Raw genomic sequence first — 23,776 nt, forward strand, 5'->3', positions numbered from 1 at the left:
AGAGTTCTTTGATGTATTGAGTCAATTCTTGATGCTCTTGTATCGCACTTAATACATGGAGTTTCAAAGATTAGAAGTTGTTAATGATTCATTTGTATTGAGGGTAATTGTTAGTCCCAATTGATGCTAGATGAGGTTACTTTAGGACAACTGAAATTTTCTTGGATGTTCTCTTAAGGGGTGAGTCTTATTTTGTTTGCTTGAGGACAAGCAAAAGCTTAAGTTTGGGGAAGTTGATAACTAGGGATTTTGATGCATTTTATACTCCTTCTTGCTTACGTTTTGATTAGAAATTTGTACAAAATAGTTCCAAAAGGCTTACAAGTTGTGCTTGATTGCAGGTTTGATCAACAACGTGACAAGATGTCAAAGATCTGCTCAAAGGAGTGAAACATGCACAAGTACCAAGACAAGACAAAGCTTAGGAAAAATAGGCCCAATGTGGCCGCACACCATTCTATAATGTCCACACAAGGAGGTTCAGAGAGGTGGCATTTAGGCAAAAAGGGCAATGCGGCTGCACCAGGATCAATGCGGCCGCACTCGATTTGGTGCGGTCCGCAGTAAGAAGGATCAGAGAGTTGCCAACTTCCTAGTTTCAAGCCAATGCGGTCCACGCTCCATTTCATGCGGACTACACTAGAAGCCTCCGCGGCCGCAGTCCATTCTCTACAGTCCGCAGTGCCTGAGTTCAGACAGATGGGATTTCAAGTGTAGAGTCTTAGTGTGGCCGCACACCATTTTGTGTGGTTCGCACTAGCCCCGCAGGGGTATTTTTATCCAGTTTTTTCATCTTTGTATAAATAGCTTCTTTTTCCATTTTTAGGGTATCAAATAGTTTTTAGTTGTAGCTTTGCTCGTGGGTTCAAAATCTTTAGCTATTTTGGGCAATTTTATCTTTATTTCAACATTGAATCTTATTGTTTACCTTACTAATTAATTAATATGAGTTGTTCTTCATCTATTTCTTGCTTTTCTTCTTCAATTATGAGTAGCTAAACCCATAAGCTAGTGTTTTGGCTCAACCTTAGTGTGAGTAATTGATGAGTCTTGTGTTTTCGGGCTAGATTGACTATGGATATTTGATATTTGGGCTAATTTCATGTTAATTGTTGAATTAGTGGTTGCAAACACAAGTTTGTGTTTAGTTGACTTGAGCTCTTCTTGAAAAAAAGAGCTTGAGTCTCTGAAATTGGTCCACCAAGGAATTGGGGCGTACTCAAGAGACTGGTAGCCCTAATTAAAGGGTTAAACCTCGAGAGAGTAATATCCGACTTGAACCTTGATTGCTTGTGCAAATTTTCATACCCAATTGATCTTGAGAAATCAATTCGGGCAAAATCACTTGAACCACCGAGAGGTGTAGAGTGGGTAAAATCATGCAACGGTTATATCATACTCCCCAAATATGTCAATCATGCCCTAGACTCAAGTATCCGTCAATTGAACACCTAGGCGAAAGTCACTACCCTAGTGCCTTTTAAACCATTTGAACAACCCGATTTAGTTTAACTTTTAGTTCAATCTAGTTTCATTTGCCATTGTAGTTTGATAAAAGTAGAAGTAAAACAAAAATCCCAAAAATGTATAGAAGTGTAATTTGGAACACAAAATAGTAGTGCAGGGTAGGCTTCGATCGGGTAAAAACTCTTCGACCCTCTCTTGCTACTTAATAGTAGTGCAGGGTAGGCATCGATCACACAACATGAATGTATTTGTACTAAACCATAAAGACAAGAATTATAACACCTTGTAAGTTTTTGTTGTAACCTATGTAATGCCTGCTTGCCTTACTAATTATGTATGTTGGCAAACAGCCCCTGGCTGAGAATGATACCATGATAATACCACTGAGAAGTCATCTACCAACACAAAGAAAAGAACAATAAAGAAGTATAAGGCAAGCTCGGGCAATGCATCCAAAGTTATGATCATTAATTAGGTGCCATTCTTTTTGCTTCCCTAATCCAGAGATTAAGGATTTGAGATTTGTCTAGATTTATTAATCTCCTCCACGCACTTGGCAATTCAGAGAAAGAGTTAAATGATATTGTACCTGCAAAAAACAAAATAATGTTAGCAAAATAATCTGCCACTACATTTCCTTCCCTGAGCACACGTTGAAAGATCACATTGAATTGATCATTCATCCCCTTTATTTTCTTCAATTCTATCCCAATGCACCATGGTGGATCCCAATCCCCTTCAATGATCCTCTTAATTACCAAAGAGTCAGTCTCAATAATGAGAGGATGAAGCTGCTTCTTCATAACTAGGGATTATGATGCATATTACACTCCTTCTTGCTTAAGTTTTAATTAGAAATGTGTACAAAATAGTCCCAAAGGCTCACAAGTTGTGCTTGATTGCAGGTTTGATCAACAAGGTGACAAGGTGTCAAAAACCATCTTAAAAAGGAGTGAAACATTCACAAGTACCAAGACAAGACCAAGCTCAGTCAAACAGGGCTAGTGCGGCCGCACACCATTCTGTGCGGTCCGCAAAGATGAAGTTCAGAGAGTATGTTTTTAAGGACACAAGGCAATGCGGCTGCAAAGGGTTTTGTGCAGTCCGCATTGGGTTCATTGCGGCCGCACTCGATTTCGTGCGAACCGCATTGCCCGAGATCAGAGAGTTGCTAGATTGGAGGATGAATCCCAATGCGGTCCGTGGTCCATTTTGTGCGGACCGTAATAGAATCCACCGCGGCTACACTCGACTTTGTGCGGTTCGCAAAGTTCAAGTTTAGAGAGTAGATTAATCAAGACAAGAGCCTTAGTGCGGCCGCACTCGATTTTGTGCGGTCCGTACTAGCCCCGTAGGGTATTTTGTCCAGAATTTTCAGCCCAGTATAAATAGTTTCTTTTCCTATTTTTAGGTCATCAGATAGATTTTGGGACAGAGCTGCGCTCGTGACTTCTTCTCTTTTACCATTTTGAGTAATTTTAGCTTAGTTTCAACATTGAATCTTCAAGTTTTAGTTAGTAATTAATTATTATGGCGTTATCTTCATCTGTTTCTTTGTTTTCTTCTCCAATTATGAGTAGCTAGACCCATTAGCTAGGGTTATAGCTCAACCATAGTGTGAGTAACTGATGAGTCTTGTGCTTTGATGCTTGATTGTCTATGGGTGTTTGATACTTGGACTAATTTAGGGTTTTAATATTGAATTAGTGGTTGCAAACACTAGTTTATGCCAAGTAAACTTTGGCTCTTCTTGAGAAAGAGAGCCTAAGTCCATGAAATTAGTCCAACAAGGAATTGGGGCGTATTCAAGAGATTAATAGCCCTAATTAAAGGGTTAAACCTAGAGATAGTAATACCCGACTTGAACCTTGATTTCTTGCACAAATTTGCATACCCAATTGGTCTTGAGAAAGTCAATTCGGGCAACTCACTCGAACTACTGAGAGGTATAGAGTGAGTAGAATAGTGCAATGGTTATATCATACTCCCCAAATATGACAATCTAACTTTGGACTCAAGAATCCGTCAACTTACCACCTAGGAGAAAGTCACTACCCTAGTGCCTTTTATCTATTTGATCAACTCTCAATAGTTTAATCTTAGCCTTACTTAGCCTAATTTAGCATTGTAGTATTATAAAATTAGAATTCATATCAAAACCAAAAATGTGCAGAAGTGAAATTAGGAACAAATACACAAGTCCACTTTAGATAGAAACTCAACTCCAATATCTAGCTCCCTGTGGAAATCGATCCCGACCTTCTCGGGTAAAAGCTGCTTCGACCTCTCTTGCTACTCAATAGTAGTACAAGGTTGGCCTCAACCACTTTTTGGCGCCATTGCTGGGGAGCTAACAGTTTTGGCTATCTATCTAAATAGTTTTGTGTTTTGATCTTCTTTCCTTCCGTGTTACTAATTTCTGTGTGTCACAACTTCAGGAACAAAATGGCAGCAAACTTAAACAATGCATCTCTTGGAGATCATCCGCCGGGGGAAGAAGTAGATGACAATATTGCAGATGAGGTCCCAATTTTTCCTCAAGGATAAAGGAGAAGCCGCCAGGCCAATGATAATATTTTAGACCCTCCCCCATCCACCTCCAAGAGTGGCTCCTCGAGTGCTTCTAAACCAAGGCTTTGCAAGTGCAATTGTCCCGCTCCGGATTCGGGTAGGAAATTTTCAAATTACCAATGTGATGCTGACATTGCTGGAGCAGCGTGAGTATTTCACGGGCGCTGCCAATCAAAATGCTTACAAACATCTTGAGGGGTTCGTGGATACCTGTTGGGGGAGCAAGCAAACTAATGTGTCCGAAGATGCACTTTGGTTGAGACACTTCCCATTAGCACTTAGAGGGAAGGCACTGGATTGACTTGAGCGACTTCCCAACCATTCTATCACTACTTGGGATGAGTTGGCGGACAAGTTTATTGCAAAAAATTTCTCATCGGGGCATATGGTAGCATTGAGAGATGAGATCTTGGCTTTCAAGTAGGAGCCCACTGAACCTTTGTATGAGATTTGGGAGCACTATAGAACAATGGTAAAGGAATGCCCCAACAATGATATGACTGAGGCGATGATCCAACAGACTTTCTACCGGGGCATTAACATAACAAACCAATGCATAGTGAACCAACTTGCTGGGGGCAACTTCATGAAGCTGTCTTATGATGAGGCTTGTGAAATTCTTGACAAGATGGCTGACACTTCTTTTGCTTGCCAAAGTAGAGCCAATGTGCCCTAGGGTGACCTCACGCTCACTCATTTGCACAAGGAGTTACATGATCATGGGGAGGCTATAGCTCAGTTGACAACTACAATAAACCAACTAGCAAAGGAATAGTTGCAACAAGTTCAAATTCCTCGCTAAGTAAATGCTATGGAGGGTGTCAACATGCTAGTCAACAAAAGAAGACAACGAGGTCAAATGACCCAAGGGAATTCGAAGCAATTTGACAATGATTGTGGTGGATTCCTAGATGATAGTTATGATGGGCAAAATGAAGAGGTACAATACGTGAATAATTATCAAGGCCAAAGGGGCAATTCTTCCAACCAACAACAATGGATGCCCCAATGCAATTGGGGTAATCAACAACAAGGCAATGGTCATTGGGGGAACAACAACCAAAACTCCAACTGGGGCAATCAGAACAATAATCAAAACAATCAGGGTAATTGGAATGGGAACAACAACAACTTGGGTGGTAACAACAATCAAGGTGGGTGGAATAATGGAAATCAAGGAACCGGGGGCAAGGCTTTCAAAGCCCCCCAATGTACCAGCAACCAATCAATCAGCCCCTATTTCTATCCCAAGGTCCTAGTTCTTCTAAACCTGACATGGGGAGAATTGAAATGATGTTTGAACTGATGATGAAAAAGTGTGTGAATTCCGATGCTTAGTTGTCTTCCCACAATACTTCAATTAGAAATTTGGAGGTGCAATTAGGCCAAATCTCACAGTCCTTGAATACTCACTCTAAGGGTGCTCTACCAAGTGATACGGTAGTAAACCCGAAGGGTGGAAACAATCATGTTATGGCAGAACTACAAGAAGTGGACGAGGCGGTGATGTAAATGCCGCCAAATAAAAGAAAATATTGAGTGATGAAGTTGAGTTGCAAGAAGATGAAGTTTCTTTGGTGGTTGAAAATGCGATTGATGAGAATGTGAATGAAGAAGTGAGGATTGATATTCAAGATGCTGAGGTGGAAACTCAAAATGACGTGAACTTGTCTAGGGAACACGTAATAGACATGCCAGAGCAGGTTGTGGCTAAAGCCAAGGCTCCTTCCCAAGGCCACCTCCACCTTATCCTCAAAGGCTCGCGAAGCAGAAAAATGAGAATCAGTTTAAAAAGTTCATTGATATGATGAAGAGCTTATCCATTAATGTGCCTTTGATGGAGGCTCTTGAACAAATATCGGGCTATGCTAAATTCATGAAGGACTTGGTGCCAAAGAAACGATCCATGGATTATGAAACTATAAAGATGACCCACCAAGTTAGTGCAATAGTGCATTCAATGGCCCCAAAACTTGATGATCCCTGTGCTTTCACCATTCCTTGAACCATTGGGAGTGCGGACTTTGCTAAGGCTATATGTGATTTGGGGAAAAGTATCAACTTGATGCCCTGCTCAGTTTTCAAGACTTTGGGTATTGGGCAACCGAGGCTGACTTCCATGAGATTGCAAATGGTGGATAGAACGATGAAGAGACCATTGGGTATTATTGATGATGCGCTTGTTCGGGTGGACAAATTTATCATGCCAGCTGATTTTGTGATCTTGGATTATGAGGTTGATTATGAAGTTCCAATCATATTGGGGAGACCTTTCCTTTCTATTAGGAAGGCCTTAGTTGATGTGGAAGCAGGGGAACTCACCTTCCGGGTGGGTAATGGAAAAGTGGTCTTTCATATGTGCAAGTCAATAAAGCAGCCCAACAGTTCTGAGGTGTGCTCTTTTGTGGACCTTGTCAAGGCAGTGATAGTTGATGATACCAGTGCAATGATCAATGTGAAGGACCATATGTAGGCCGTATTGTTGAATCTTTATGTCAATGATGATGAGGGTCGAGTTGAGTGTGTGAATGCTTTACATGGGATGGGCTCTTACTCTTATGAGCCTAGAAAACTATCTTTGGACCTTGAGAATTGGAAGACTCCACCAACAAAATCTTCAATTGAGGAGCCTCTAGTGTTGGATTTAAAGTCGTTGCCTCCACACCTCAGGTATGAGTTCTTTGGCCTTAGTTCTACTTTGCCAGTTATTCGTTCCTCTTGTCTTACTAACATGCAGGTTGATGCCACATTGGCGGTGCTTTAAAAGCAGAAAAAGGCAATTGGATGGACTCTAGCTGATATCTGGGGGATAAGCCCCGCATTTCGTATGTACAAGATTATTTTGGAAGATGATGCAAAGCCCTCCTTGGAACATCAAATGAGGTTGAACGAGGCAATGCAAGAAGTTGTGAAAAAGGAGGTGATCAAGTAGTTGGATGCCGGGGTTGTGTACCTCATATCTGAAAGCTCTTGGACTTCGCCGGTGCAATGTGTACTGAAGAATGGTGGCATAACCGTGGTTGCAAATTCACAAAATGAGCTGATTCCTACCATAACCGTCACCAGTTGGAAGGTATGCATGGACTACCACAAGTTGAATAAAGTTACCCGCAAGGATCACTTTCCATTGCTTTTTCTTGACCAAATGTTAGACCGACTTGCTAGGCGTGCCTTCTACTGTTTCTTGGATGGGTATTCTGGGTACAGCCAAATCTTGATTGCTCCGAAAAATCAGGAGAAGACAACATTCACTTGTCCATATGGCACCTTTGCCTTTTCTCAGATGCCTTTTGGGTTGTGTAATGCACCGGCTACATTTCAGAGGTGTATAATGGCCATTTTCACCGATATGGTGGAAGACATTTTGGATGTGTTCATGGACGACTTTAGTGTTGTGGGTGATTCATTTGATGAGTGTTTAAAAAATCTTGATTGAGTTTTGGCCCATTGTGAAGAAACCAATCTTGTTCTTAATTGGGAGAAATACCACTTCATGGTGGAAGAGGGCATAGTTCTTGGGAATAAAATTTCAAAGCACGGTATTGAGGTATATAAAGAAAATATTGATGTGATTTCAAGGCTCCCTCCTCCTACCTCTGTCAAGGGAGTTAGAAGTTTTCTTGGGCATGCGGGGTTCTACCAGAGATTTATCAAAGACTTTTCGAAGGTAGTGAACCCCTTGTACAAGCTATTGGTAAAGGATGCCAAGTTTGTGTTCGATGAGAGATGTATGCAAGCCTTTGAACTTCTCAAGCATAAGTTGACCACCACTCCTATCATTACCGCACCTAATTGGAGCTTTCCCTTTGAGCTCATGTGTGATGCGAGCAATGTTGTGGTTGGGGCGATTTTGGGTGAAACAGTGAACAAAATGTTTAATTAGGTGTACTATGCGAGCAAGACAATGAATAATGCCTAAGTGAACTACACGGTGACCGAGAAAGAACTTTTGGCTATTGTGTTCGCAATGGAGAAATTTCAGCCGTATATTATGGGTGCCAAGGTCATAGTCCATACTGATCATGCCGCACTCCGGTACTTGATGACGAAAAAGGATTCCAAAGCTAGACTGATGCGATGGGTCTTGTTACTTCAAGAGTTTGATTTGGAAATGGTGGACCGGAAGGGTAGTGAGAACCAAGTGGCGGACCACTTGTCCCGCTTGGAGGAGGAGAGGAGGCCTCATGATGGCCTAGAGATCAATGATTCATTTCTCGATGAATAACTCCTTTCGGTGTCGGTGAATGGTATGTCATGGTTTGCGGACGTTGCTAATTTCCTTGTGACTGGTATAATCCCGTGTGAGCTCTCTTCTAACCAAAGGAAGAAGCTCAAATGGGATAGTTTGGATTTCTATTGGGATGAGTTGTACTTGTTCAAGAATTGCACAGATGGGGTGATCCGAAGGTGTGCCAGAGGAAGAGCAATTGAGTATCTTGGAGGCTTGTCATTCCTTTCCCTATGGTGGCAATCATGGTGGGGCGAGGATGACTTCCAAAGTTCTTAGTTGTGGGTTTTATTGGCCAACTTTGTACAAAGATGCCAGTGAACTTGTGAAGAGGTGTGACAAATGTCAAAGAGCGGGCGAAATTTCGAAAAAAGATGAGATGCCTCTCAATACCATTCTTGAGGTTGATATTTTTGATGTATAGGGCATTGGTTTTATGGGCCCGTTTGTTAGCTCGTGTGGGAACACACATTCTTGTGGCGGTGGACTATGTTTCAAAGTGGGTTGAAGCCGTGACTTTACCCAACAATGAGGCCCGGAGTGTTGTTGCATTTCTCAAGAAGAGCATTTTTACAAGGTTTGACACTACTCGTGCAATCATAAGTGATGGGGGGTCTCATTTTTTTAATAGAGCTTTTGACACATTACTTGCAAAGTATGGTGTCAACGACAAAGTTTCTACTCCCTATCATCCTCAACCAAGTGGCCAAGTTGAAGTCTCAAATAGGGAATTCAAGAGTATATTGTCAAAGACGGTCAATGCCGATAGGACCGATTGGTCAAAGAAGTTGGATGATGCTCTATTGGCTTATAGGACTGTTTACAAGACTACGATTGGTATGACTCCGTATCGGTTGGTGTTTGGGAAATCTTTCCATCTACCGGTTGAGTTAGAGATCAAGGCCATGTGGGCTTTGAGGAAATTAAATCTTGAATGGGATGTGGCAGCAAATCTTTGTGTGGAACAGCTTAATGAACTTGATGAATTCCGATTCCATGCCTACTCCAGTTCGTCCTTGTACAAGGACAAGATGAAGTACCTTCATGATAAATATGCTCGTGGAAAGGAGTTTAAAGTGGGTGACTTGGTTCTCTTGTTCAACTCTCGGTTACCTCTGTTTCTGGGAAAGCTTAAGTCAAAATGGAGTGGACCTTTTGAAGTGGTGTTTGTGACCCCGTTTGGTGCACTTGATTTGAAGAACGAAAATGGGGATGTTTTCAGAGTGAATGGGCACAGGGTCAAGCACTACTTGGGAAAAATTTATGATAGCCACGTGGTGGCACTTCTCCATCTCAAATGATTTGATGGTAACCTGCGTCGTGTCGCGACGTTAAATCAGGCGCTTTTTGGGAGGCAATCCATGTGTTTTTCTTCTTAATTTTCTTTGATTTTCATTGTAGTGTAGGATTTATTTTTGGACTGACAGGTTGTGAGATGTTGTAGGATTGTGTTGATGCAGTGCAGGAAAAAATTAGAAAATGACCACTCTCTGAAGTTGTTAATGCGGGCCGCACTCTTTTTATGCGGCCGCAAAGACCCTTATGCGAGGGCAAGAAATCAATTAGGACCGCACTGATGATTTCACAAAAGTGGGGGTTCTCTGAAGTTTACCACCACGGCCACATTGCATTTTGTGCGGTCCGCGATGGTCCACTGCGGCCGCATCATATTTTGTGCGGTCCGCAGTGGTCAATTTGTCAGTGACTTTTGGTTTCGAGCACCGCGTATCGTGGTGCCATTTTGTGCCGTCCGCGGTGGGAAGGTAAGCTGTGCCCCAGGACCTTTTTCTATAAATAGGACCTGAGAACCTCCTTTTGAACTTTTCGATCCCTTTACTCTAAAAGCCTTAAAAATCACTATTTATCTCTCTATTGCACGTAATCAACCACTAAGGCTTATTCATCATCTCAGCATCTTACTTCTACTACTTTAATCCCTTTTCAATTGTTTAATTTTATTGTTTTCAGTAAATTTTTGTTTCCCTTGTTTCTTCTTCTTTCCCTACCCGTTTTTCTTTCAATATTGTAGCTTAGGTCAGTTAATTTTTCTTAAAGTACGTTTAGGTAGTTAAAACACTGAACCAACACTTAGGAATGAATCAATAGGTGTAAAATTGGACTAAAATTGAACAAATCATCAACCCTAGGTTGGTGTTACTGTTGTGCATTCAGTGCGGACCGCGGTGGATTTTGTTCGGTCTGCGGTGCCCCTATGCGGTCCGCAATGGTGAAAGTCCTGAAAACTGACATTTGAGGACCGCAACCGCATTGCATTTTGTATGGTCCGCGGTGCCTCAATGCGGACCGCATTGGCATTTTGTGTGGTCCGCGGTGCATAGTTTCAGAGAATGGGTAGTCTGAACCCCACCTCTGTGCGGACCGCAATGGATTTTGTGCGGTCTGCAATGGCCTCTTTGCGGCCGTACTGAATTTTTTGCGGTCCGCACTCTGCAATTTTTATACTATCTACAACATTTTTTCTACAACTGTGAACTTTATTGTTTTGCTGGACACTAAAACAATCTGAATGAATGTTGTTTGCAGACAATGGTGAGATCAAGAGGAAAATGTGCTAAACAAATAGGAAAAGGAGAGTCCTCCCGGGGTGGGAAACAAAATATGATAAAGTTGATCCCACAAGTCAGATAATACATTAAGAACACAAGGAAAATCATTAAAGCTGCATATAGGGCCATTGACCAGTCCGGGAGTGAGTATGAGCCCTCATGGGATATATCATCAGACTCCGTTCCAGAGTACATTCCCACCTTCCCCCACTGCCCAAGCTTCAATGCGCATATCTTCTGAGTCGTCTGAGGGCTCAGCTTCCGATAGTGGCAATGAGCACTCCACCTCTCCTATAGCTTCATTATCCAGAGAGGATGCAGTAGTAGAAGAAGGGGAAGAAGCAGAAGGGGGTGAGCCCTATGTTGGTGGGGTAGAGCGGACTAGGAACCCGGAGGTATGGGAGGACCGATTCGTCAGTGAGTTTGCCTACCACAAATTCAGAGAGTGGTGACCAGAGAAGAGGTTAATACTTGAGATACAAATTATCACCCGGGATCTTTTGCATCACAATCCCAATGTGCTGAGGCAATTTAGAGAAAGAGCTTGATGGGATTACTTCATAGGGCAGGTGGATGACGCCAATGAGCACTTGGTGAATGAATTTTACACCAACGTGACCCATATCAAAAAGGATACCACGGTCACCAAAGTGCGGAATCTGAAAGTGAAGTTTGATGGCAAGACCATCAATGACTATTTGGGCTTCACGGAGGAGGATGAGTCCCTGAACTTGGGAAAAATGAAGTTGGGAGAAAAAGCTCGTTCGTGGTTGGCAGAGTACTTGGAAATCCCAGGTACCACCCCCGAGTGGTTGACTGCGAGGGTGAAGATATTGAAGAGGATATTGAACTTCGACGCGAAGGGGAAGGATAAATTTGTGTGTAGCAGGCTAGATCCTACCACCCATGACAACTCACTCCCAATTCACCGGGCGATCTTATTAGCATCCATCATGGCAGGGTACCCGATCAATGTCGGGAATATGATGTCTCGGATCATTAAACGGGTAGTGAATGAGGGTGACAAGTCTTACCAATTCCCCAACTTCCTAACCATGTACCTGAAGGACCAAAGTGTGGAGAAGCGCAAATTTGACGTGATTGTGAAGGCAAAGACACCTTTATCATGGTATAGCCTATATGGTGATGACAACCCTAAGGGCAAGCATTTCAAGGGAAAATCCACTACTTCAACTGGCCAGTCTGAAGAGCCAGTAGTGGTAGTGACTACTCCACAGCCTCCCTCCACTTCAGCAGATCCAAAGATACCTTCCACTACTGCCTATCCATTGACTGCTCACCGTTTGAGCCAGACCCTCACCAACATCAACAACTGGATGCAGACAGCTACTTCTAAGCTGTCTGTATTATCTACTACTATGGCAGCTCAGTCAGCACCTCCTCCTACAAAGGTGCCAAAGTCCATTGAGGACACTCTCAAGGATCTTCTGGACAACCAGAAGAAGATCCTTGAGAGCCATAAATTGCTCACGGACGTTGTTGATTCACACGGAAAGGCTCTCAAGGAGATTTCTAGGGAGGCTAAGAAGATGAGGAAGACTCAGGCTTCCCAAGAGTCCGTGAAGGAGTTACGGGTCGAGGTGAAGAGATTGAAGGCAAATCACCTACCTTTGGATTTGCTACTACATGACCCTATGCCACCAGCCCATCCTCAGCCAGAGTAGCTTGAGAGGCCTCCTAGGAGGAAGAGGGTGATCCCCCAATCCGATGATGCAGTTATCTAGTTAGCGGACACACCAGAAACTTCCTCCATGCTGCCACAGGATGCAGCCCGGGAGATTGCTCAGGTCCAGGCCCAGGTCCCAACAGTAGAGCCACAAGTCACAGGGAGCCAGTCTCAGGTTCCGGAGCATATAGAGGACCCAGGGACCACTCAAGATCCCATGCTGACGGACGGTCCATATGGAGTTTCTGTATCCTCTTTCCTCTATTTTTGGGGCTTATTTTGCTTAGTTGGCATCGAGGAAAATGCCAGCTTTCATTTGACGGGTAGGCCCTACTTGGATTTGGATGACTGTATATATGAATGATTTCTTTCTTTCTTTTTTACCTTTGGTATGTATATAATTTCAGGATTTCCTTACATTTTTTGCACTTTTTACCTTGGGTCTATATATAAAAGGTATGTTCCATTGTATATATTTATCTCCCCTATTGTATATTCTATTAAATTCCCTCTTGTACATATTCATTTTACTTTCCGCATTTTCCTTTTCTTAGCTTCTTATTTTATGTTTGTAGCTTGTTTTGAGTTTTTGCAATAAGCCTTTGATTTTCTTAATGCCACGGTTCTTTCCAAAGATGGAATTTGTGTGAACCAAGTGGCTCTTCCCGATGATGGATGGCATGACAACATTCTTAAGGGTTTAAGTATTTTTTTTTTTTTTGCTTTTCAGTAGTTAGTGGTAAGGGTGACTTAAGAAAAGCCTCAGTTGGGAATAGCACATTTGCCTTTGATCCTATGGTCAAAAACAAATCGTTGTGTATAGGATGGTGAAAGTTGTAACCTTGAGACTCTTGTGTTGGCCGATAATCGTCAAGTGTTTTTTTAGGACCATTGTGTGCTCAAATATTATCTAAGGTTGTTGTGGTGCCCCGACTCTATGTATTTAGCTATCCCATAGCTTGTGTGGTGAGAAATTACATTGCATGTCCAAGTCCCGAGCCATTGGTATAGAACTTGCCCTGAATGTTTATCGAGGCGAAATCCTAAGTGTAATTTGACTTGAGACATGATTATAGGCTCTCCTTGATCCAAATGATAGATTGAACACTTCCATAGCCTACCAATGATAAATCCCTAGTCAACCATTTTGAGCCTTAGACCTTTTTCCTTCAAGAACCATTATACAAGTCTTTACCCGTTCTAAAAGATACCCTCTCTTGGCACCCGATTGTCCCTTAACATATGGAAAAAGTATAAGTTTGGGAGGGGGGGGGACGAAGATTGAAACAAAGTGGTACAAAGGTACAAAATAAAGAAATGTAAAGGCAATGAAAAATAAAGAAAAGCAAAAACACAAAAAGAATGTTCAATGTAGAATTGAGTGAAGGGATTCAATAAAAGCAAAGAATGAAAGGTGTGGAAAGTCGAGAAAGGAGAAAATATTTGAAATGAATAAGAAAGAGTGACAGTGTGTCTCTCTAACACCTTAGAAAGAAGTGAAATGACTCAAAACGTCGAGTGAATGTGTGCCAAAATGAAGCAAAAGAAGTGTTAAAGGGAAGATGGAACCTACGTAAACCAAACAATTCCTACCCTGAACCAAAAGCCTTAACTATGTCTCCATAAAAGCCCTATATGATCTTGAGTTGAATGAAACTTACATTAGTGATGACTCACATAAGGGGCAAGCATATGGTACTTGGAGCCGGACTTGTGACTTTTCCTTGAGAGAGATGAGTGTAGTTCCATTAACCTCGTTCTGAGTGCCACTATCATAAAGACGAGGTTTTCTTAGTGAGAGTTGAGGAAATGCAATTTTGGGTTCCATAATGACAAAAGTATTAGAAAGAGTTTTTTTGATGTGTTGAGTCAACTCTTGATGCTCTTGTGTCGCACTAAATCCATGGTGTTTAAAAAGAGTGAATGTTGTTAATGATTCATTTGAATTGAGGGCAATTGTTAGTCCTAATTGATGCTAGATGAGGTCACTTTAGGTCGGCTGAATTTTCTTGGAATTGACGCTTAAAGGGTGGGTCTTATTTTATTTGCTTGAGGATAAACAAAAGCTTAAGTTTGGGGGAGTTTATAACTAGGGATTATGATGCATTTTACACTCTTTATTGCTTAAGTTTTGATTAGAAATGTGTACAAAATAGTCCCAAAGGCTCACAAGATGTTCTTGATTGCAGGTTTGATCAACAAGGTGACAATGTGTCAAAAACCAGCTCAAAAAGGAGTGAAACTTGCACAAGTACCAAGACAAGACCAAGCTCAGTCAAACAAGGCCAATGAGGCCGCACTCCATTCTGTGAGGTCCGCAAAGATGAAGTTCAGAGAGTATGTTTTTCAGGCCACAAAACAATATGGCTGCAAAGGATTTTGTGCGGTCCGCATTGGGTTCATTGCGGCCACACTCGATTTCGTGCGAACTGCATCGCCCGAGATCAGAGAGTTGCTAGATTGGAGGATCAAGCCCAATTCGGTCCGCCGTCCATTTTGTGCGGACCGCAATAGAAGCCACCACAGCCGCACTCGACTTTGTGCGGTCCACAAAGCCCAAGTTCAGAGAGCAGATTAATCAAGCCATGAGCTTTAGTATGGGCGCACTCGGTTTTGTACGGTCTGCACTAGCCCCGCAGGGATATTTTTGTCCAAAATTTTCAGCCTAGCATAAATAGTTTCTTTTCCTATTTTTAGGTCATCAGATAGATTTTAGAACAGGGTTGCGCTCGTGACTTCTTCTCTTTTACCATTTTGAGCAATTTTAGCTTAGTTTCAGCATTGAATGTTTCAAGTTTTATTTAGTAATTAATTATTATGGGCTTATCTTCATCTATTTCTTTGTTTTCTTCTCCAATTATGAGTAGCTAGACCCATTAGCTAGGGTTGTAGCTCAACCCTAGTGTGGGTAATTGATGAGTTTTGTGTTTTGAAGCTTGATTGTCTATGGGTGTTTAATATTTGGACTAATTTAGGGTTTTAATATTGAATTAGTGGTTGCAAACACTAATTTATGCCTAGTAGACTTTGGCTCTTCTTGAGAAAGAGAGCCTAAGTACATGAAATTAGTCCAACAAGGAATTGGAGCGTATTCAAGAGATTGATAGCCCCAATTAAAGGGTTAAACCTAGAGATAGTAATGCCCGACTTGAACCTTGATTGCTTGCACAAATTTGCATACCCAATTAGTCTTGAGAAAATCAATTCGGGCAAAATCACTCGAACTACCAAGAGGTATAGAGTGAGTAAAATCGTGCAATGGTTATATCATACTCCCCAAATATGACAATCTAGCTTTGGACTCAAGAATCCGTCAATTGACCACCTAGGAGAAAGTCACTACCCTAGTGCCTTTTATCTATTTGATCAACTCTCAATAGTTTAATCTTAGCCTTACTTAGCCTAATTTAGCATTGTAGTATTATAAAATTAGAATTCATATCAAAACCAAAAATGTTCAAAAGTGCAATTAGGAACAAATACACAACTCCACTTTAGATAGAAACTCAACTCCAATATCTAGCTCCTTGTGGAAATCGATCATGACCTTCTCGGGTAAAAACTGGTTCGACCTCTCTTGCTACTCAATAGTAGTACAGGGTTGGCCTCGATCACTTCTCTATGCAGTATGCCAATCCTTCAACTATAGCTTTTGCCTCAGCCATAATATTGGTTGTCTCACCTATCTCCTTTGCTTTAACATACACCAAATCTCCACAACTATTACGCACACAAAAGACATAGGAACTAGGACAAGGATTATCTCTAGAAGCCCTATCTATGTTACACTTAAACCAACCCTCATATGGAAACTGCTAGATTACTCTCTTAGTCACTACATAAGGTTTATAACATTCAAAGTACTTAATCATATCCGGCAACAACAGAGGGATATTTGGCATCCAATGATATCTCAACTTTGCTAGGTAGTGTAGAGTCTTATTTACCTCATGCATCACCCTATTACCAGATACTGACCCTCCATGCTTCATTGTGTTTCTCCTCTTCCAAAGCTACCATGTGACCATGACTGGTACTTCCTGAATCAATGGCTTAAGCTTGGAAAAACATTGAGTTTCTCAGCATGCTCTTATGACTTGATATACCTGCACTATGTTGATAATTATACCTACTTCCTGAAGAAATATTTTCCATACCTTAGCTGCAGTATCACTTGTAAGGAATAGATGTTGGAAAGAATCTTCCTTTGGTGGCAAACAATACCAATACTTAGATACTACAATATATCCATTTCTCCTCCATATATCATCACTAGGAAACTTGCCCTTCCATAATGTCCTTAGGAAAAATGAGATTTTGAAGGGCATGACTTTGATCCACAACTTCTTGTATTCTACATTTGTAGGAGCCATATGCCTTAGAATCTGCCATGCATTATCCACTTTAAATCTGCCTGAAGCTGTTGGCATCCACTTTGGAGTGTCCCAGTAATCATCACTGTCATCAAAATGTACCTCTTACCTTATATGATCTGCAATATCACTTGGGAAAGATTGCTCCAACAACTGATCATTCTAACTATCTTGAACCCTCAACTCAGCCACTTCCTGCAGTTCTTCATTGATGGGAAATTCTAGGGGTACTAAATGATACAATGCACCTAAGCCAGTCCAATTTTCATGCCATACATTGATAGGACCCCTATTCATCTCCCATGATATCTCATGTTCCACCACTTCCGCTTTCTTCAGCATAAAGAGCTTTGGATACATCAAAAAGTGATCTAAAACCTAGACCCCCTCCTCTTTTGGTAAGCATAAGTTAAGCCATTTTGTCCAGTGTCTACTCCTTTCCTCCTCTTTGTTACTTCAGAAAAACCTAGTAAAGGTCTTGTGCAATGTTCCAGCATATTATCAGGAGGATCCAGTACTGATAATATATGTGTAGGCATGATTTCAAGTACACTAGTAATAATTGTTGCTTTGCCCTCATAAGATAATAGCTTTCCTTTACAAGAGTGTAGTTTTGCTTTCACCTTCTTAATGACATCATTATAATAATCCTTCCTCCTTATTGTGTAGAAAATAGGGCATCCTAGGTAAGTAAATTGAAACTCACCCTTTTGAAATCCAGTGATTGCATCTACTGAAGAGAATAGAGAACCTGCCACATTAACATGCATATTGTATGAACTTTTGGTCTTATTAATCAGTTGTCCAGAAGTCTTGTCATACAGTGTTAGCACCTCCCTCACTTTCCCTAGTGAATAAGTATCAACAGAGACAAAGATGATTGTATCATCAACATAAGCCAAATGGTTCAAAGGATCTGTCCACTTTGGCATACCATACCCTTTAAACCCCTTGTCTTCAAAGACCTTGATAATACCTCAACTGATAAAATTAACAATGCTAAAGATAATAGATCACCTTGTTTAAATCCTCTTGTAGATCTAAAGAAGCCTGAAGCTTGGCCATTTACTAGTATTGAATACCAGTTGTTAGAAAGCAGGTTCCATATCATGTTTATGAAATTATCTGTGAATCCCATCTTCCTCAAAACATGCATTAGATACTTCCATGAAACCATATCATAAGCCTTAGCCATATCTAGTTTAATCATCACATTTGCAGGCTTTCCCTCAACCTAATATCTGTGATAATCTCCTGTGTCAATAGGATGTTCCTAGAGATGCTTCTTCCCTTTACAAATCCAGATTGATTGGAAGAGATTAATGACGTAAGTATCTTTTCCAATATATCATGTAGCACTCTTGAGATAACCTTATTTATAAAATTGCTTATACTTATAGGCCTTAAGTCTTAGAATGTGTGCACCAATGGCTTCTTAGGCAGCAATATAAGGTTGGTATGAGTGATTGATTTAGGCAATGAAGCACCTCCATAGAAGACCTGTAGCATTCTATATATGTCTTCTCCTATAATACCCCCACACTCCTAGTAAAAAATCCTAGTGAAACCATCAGGTCCACTTGCACTGCCACCACTTAGAGCAAAGACTGCACATTTAACTTCTTCAATAGTTAGCATCCTACATAGCTCCAAGTTTTGATCCAATGTCACCATTGAAGGCACATTATGTAACAGCTCAAAGCTATTAGGATCATTCTCCTGAGTGAACTGATTTTGCAAGAATTCTACTACTGCATTGGCCATTAGTTCCTGTAATTCAATCCACACTCCATCACTTTTATGGATCCTTTTCAATTGAAGTTTTTGCCTCTTGCCATTGACATGGCTGTGGAAAAATCTAGTATTTTTATCACCTTCTGCAAACCATGTCATGCTTGACTTTTGTTTCCAGTATTGTTCCTCTATGCTCAGATATTTCTTCAATTCTACCTGTGCCTTTTGAAGGACAATTCTATTCTCTATGATTGGCTCCTCTTCAAATAGCATCTCCTTAACCCTCACTACTTCTTCCCTAATAGCCAACTGTTTGAATATATCACCAAATGTCAGCTTGCTCCATTTGGATAATACTATCTTCACTATCTTTAATTTATGCTTGAACATAAAAAAAGGATCTCCATTGAAATATGCCACTCAATTTTTCCTAACAACCTCCTTAAATGTGTCATGATTTGCCCAAAAGTTGAGAAATTTGAAAGGCTTCACAAACTGCATTGCATTATCTCCACAACTCATCAACAAAAGTGCATGATCAGAACCTGTTCTTATAAGGTGTTCAACCTCTATATCAAGAAAAAGATTCTGGAAAGGTAGATTGACAAAATCCTATCCAACCTCTTAAAAATACACTCAGAATTAGGTCTCCCATTCCACCATGTAGAAGGACTTCTTTGTATCCAATATAAAAAAAAACCCACATGAATTCACACAAAATGCAAAGTCTTCGTATTCTGTAGGATAAACTGGAAGACCTCTTATCTTTTCTTCTTCACTAAACACCATATTGAAGTCTCCACTAACCACCCAAGGTAACTCCAAATCACTAGCAAGATAGTACAAGTTGTCCAGAATTCCAACCTTTCCAGTAAAGAACATTTAGCATATACAAAAGTTATCATAATATGCTTACCAATGTCTTGATGATAGACCTTGATAGTCACCTGTTGCTCGGTATCAATCAATAATTCCCACTCCATAACACTTTCAAAGAACAACCAAATTTTGCCATTGATAGTTGAACAAGCAACATCCATTCCTAACTTTCTCCTGTACCTCTGAATATGCCCAGCTTTTTGAAATGGTTCCATGAGGACAACAATTAAAAAAAATATACTCCCTATGTATATTAATAACCCTCTAAAAGGCCTGTTGAGTTCTCACAGACCTTATATTTCAAATAAAAATTTTAATTATCATATAGTGGTTGAGGTTGCCCTCTTGGGAAAAATTCTTTTAGGTTGAAGTGTCTCTCTGTTTTGTGCTTGTTTCTTTCCTTTCTTACCACTCTTCTCATTAAACCTAGGTGATAAGTCAGCCTCCCTAGCCACATCTTTGAAATTACCTATTGTGGATTTATCAATACCCTTATCTTCAAACTGCCTTTGCTCCACCATTGCATTTTAAATGTCAACTGGAATCATATTATATGTGATTATATCATGAAGTATTTGATTAGCTGATTGCAATGGTAAATTAATTTGCATCTGCATTAGTTCCCCAGTACCTGAAGCAAATGCCATTGACATTGCTTCAATAGCTCCAAAGTTCTTTAGAACTATAGCCTATTCAATTACATCTATTTCAGTCATTATTGCCTTCTTTAGTGACTCAGAATTCTTCTCCATAACTCTCATATTCTCCTGTATCACCTTAAACTGAAGTTCATAAACAGAACTCAAGTTAGGGATCACTGTAGCAGAAAGTGTTAGAATTACTGTTCCATTGAGATCAACTAGCTTCCCATCAACTGTTTCATGATCTGACCTCACTGTATCATTTAGAACCTTAGTACAAACATTCTCAACCTGATCATCACCTGAACCCTCCAACAGATCACCCTCAATAGTAGCCAAAACCTCACCAGCTCCCCTAGGGTTTACTGTTGCATTAGACTGTCTCTTAGCTAGATCTTCTTCAGTTGAATTTACACTTGAATCACGGTCCTTAGTTCTCTTGAATCTCCTCCAAGCGGCAAATTACTTTGCTGAGTGTTTGGTTGTTGAGAATCATTAACCCTAGTTTTCAGTAAATTAGGGGTTATTGTATTACTAGGGTGTTTTACACTTGTTGCTCGCTCTTGGCTATTGTCTTTGGATTCCTCCATTCCTGATATTGTTTTTGCACCTGTTTGATCCTCCATAATATCCACCTCATCACTCCATAATGGTTTCCCTGAATTGACGTCTTGAATCTACTATTCTTATCTGGCTCCTCATACGTTTGAGATGGATTTTTGGCACGAATTGTTTAAAGTAACATTGAGCTGTCAAATGTCTTCTTTCCTAGTCCCAAAACTCCTATGCACCCACTTCAATGTAGACTCCCTCATATTTGCCTCGTCAATCCCAGAATTAGTAGGATTAGGAGCCTTATTCTTTGCCGCAATTTGAATCCCATTCTCCATAGGTTCGACAATCCCAATAAGTGTAATATTCACATTCTTCTCCATATTTGACTTTCTTTTCTCATTGTCTAGCAATTTTTCAACTTCTTCTTATTTTCACATGTCTTTGCTCTTCAAATTCTCCTTGTTTCACCACTGATACTTTTTTATCCTTTTGAACTGGATTTTGAGTATTCTCTAGTTGATTAAACTTGCTTTTTCCAGTTGCATCTTCAAATTCCTTGCCATCTGTGATCCTCAAAATAGCCTGGTCTGATTCTTCGACTTCTAATATATCAAAAGAGTTCTTGGTTGCTACTACATCAGCTTTTGCCTTTCCTTTCAATTTGCCTTCCTCTTTGTCTTTGGCATCATCAATAATATGCTCATTTTTATCTCTTTGATATATATTATTTGCATCCATTCTTGTTTTGTCGGATTAGGAATAGGCTTTCCTAAGACTTTGCCACTAGACAACATTTTAGAAGTGTTAGCTGCAGTACCTACTATCTCCTTTCCGATTTTAATATCCTCAACAACTTCATTAAATCTCTTATGTCATTCTAGGTGAATTACCCAACATTCCACCTCATTATGACCTTGTTTCTTGCAAGTCTTGCAATACTTAGGCATATAGTCATATTCGTAATCCACTTAAATTCTTCAGGCCCAGATTTATCTGCCTCTTCAACTATTTTAATACATTGTGGAAATTTAGATAGTAAGTTAACCTCCACCTTCACTTTTGCACAGCTAGGCCTAGTGCCATTTTGAGTTGCAAGATCAACATATAATGGATTACCAACAGCATTTGACAATGAAAATACATATTACTTACCAAAAATATTGGGTGGCAACTCTGAAAAGCTAATCCAAGCTATAGCAATGGGAGTCTCCTCATCAGGTGTCCACCATAGGTTCCACTTCGTGCATCGTATCTGCCACATATTAGCTTGAGCTTTTAAATAAAAAGCTGGTTTTGAGAGAAGATGAACATAGTTCTCCATTAAAAACAACCTTATCAATACATAAATGTCCTCTATTAAACCAATTGAACAAGCTCCTTTAATCTTACATTGAATGAGAATAACTTTACGTAATTCACTGATGACAGGCTTCCCATACAAAAATTTCCTAAGAAATTCCAATTGAAGACCTCGTTGGACGATAGATTGTTTGACCTCTTGCTTCTTCCACTTAACCACGGGCTCACCATGAAGAAACTAGATAGGTTTTATGGGAAATTTAGTTAGGGTTTGCATGAGCGCGTTAATTGTCTTAGGTTGTAATAATTATGCATAGTTAGGGACTGGATTAGGGTTGTTAGAAGTTGTTTGGGGCTGTGGGGTTGGAAAAGACGACTGACCAGCCTCAAAAGGAGGCTGGCTAGTGGCCGAAGATGCCATGAGAGGCCTGTTCGAGCTTCGACTCCCAGTCGTCACAAATCGCCTATCGCCAGAGCTCTCAAGAGGCACGGATGGGCTTTGGTTTTTAATTTACCCTAGTTTTATTCAGATTTTGAGAATTATTTTTTGGTATAATTACGCCGTAAGGTGGCGTGACCCTATCATTAAAACAATCCAAATTAGAAAAGATGAGGGAACACAATGCCCCGCCTCGCAAAACATAGAAGAGATACAAAAATTCTCCAACTTGAAAGGATTTAACTAGCTATACAAGGTCCAACTAGCTTGAACCTTTTACAAAAACATAGCTACAATCCTTGGAATCTCTGCCACTTTTATTATTTACACAAAAAAATTCTTCCTCTGTCTATGTCTGAAGGAAACCACCAGTAAGCAGTCCATTCTATAAGGCCCTTTAGCAGTAGCTGGTAAGTCAAACCAAGAGGAGGTATTCAATTCATCATTCTTAATACTCCATTTAGCGAGGGCATTCGCCACTTGATTAGATTCCCTAAAATAATGACAAGTCACACAATTTACCTGGCTAAAAATATTTTGAATTTGCTTGATGATATCCATCATCTGCCATAAGACTTTTGATTTTCCTATGATCATATCAATCACGAACAAAGAATCACATTCCAAAATAATATTGTCCAAACCATTTAGTATGCACCCATTTAACCCTACTAGAGCATCTTTAACCTCTGCCATATTGCTGTTAATACTCCCAACCGATTGAGCAACAGCCATAAGCAAAGTCCTTTAGTTATCTCTACAGATACCACCAACTCCAACGTGACCCTCCATATTTTTGGAGCCATTCGTATTCAATTTGCATCAAGCCGGCTTCTCCCACTTAACCGCAATGCATACAATTCTGGGCACTTCATTAACAACTTGTTGGCAGATGCCATTCCATATACAAGTCCATTCTTGCCCCACTATGACCTTGGACAAAGTGCATTTAAAATGAGATAATATTTGAAATATGATTCTCTTCACATATACTCTAGACCTCCCAAATATAACTGCACTCGTAGCCTTCCGAATCTCCCAAAAAATCACCACAGGGTTATTTGCAAAATAATTTTATGAAGAGTATTTTTTGGCTTCAAATCCTACCATCTCAGTAGTAAATTTCTAATAGAGATGTAATCCCATCTAATACCCAAAGGATTCCCAAAGAAATTTTAGATTTCCACAATCATATTACCACTAACAAAGTTATAATGTAGTGATTCCTTTTGAGGCGCTTCATAACAGAAACATCAGGATACATGGTTGTGGCCAAATTTAATTAGATTGTTATCATAAGAGAGCTTATTGTTTAGCATTCTCCAAACTAAAAGGG

At 40.4% G+C, this 23,776-nt stretch overlaps 1 protein-coding gene across 1 annotated transcript; it reads right to left on the reverse strand.

Annotated features, from left to right (window-relative positions):
- Positions 1–18,438: 18,438 nt before the first annotated feature.
- LOC138875798 (uncharacterized) lies at positions 18,439–20,027 on the reverse strand. Its single transcript, XM_070154666.1, has 5 exons — positions 19,916–20,027; positions 19,575–19,702; positions 19,342–19,491; positions 19,066–19,239; positions 18,439–18,996 (listed from the first exon to the last, which is right to left on the reverse strand). Exons 1-5 carry the CDS (start codon positions 20,025–20,027, stop codon positions 18,439–18,441), a joined length of 1,122 nt encoding a protein of 373 aa, XP_070010767.1.
- Positions 20,028–23,776: the final 3,749 nt, after the last annotated feature.

The sequence above is a fragment of the Nicotiana sylvestris genome, chromosome 8 (genome assembly GCF_000393655.2).
Source record: "Nicotiana sylvestris chromosome 8, ASM39365v2, whole genome shotgun sequence".
In the NCBI taxonomy this organism is placed as follows: Eukaryota; Viridiplantae; Streptophyta; class Magnoliopsida; order Solanales; family Solanaceae; genus Nicotiana; species Nicotiana sylvestris.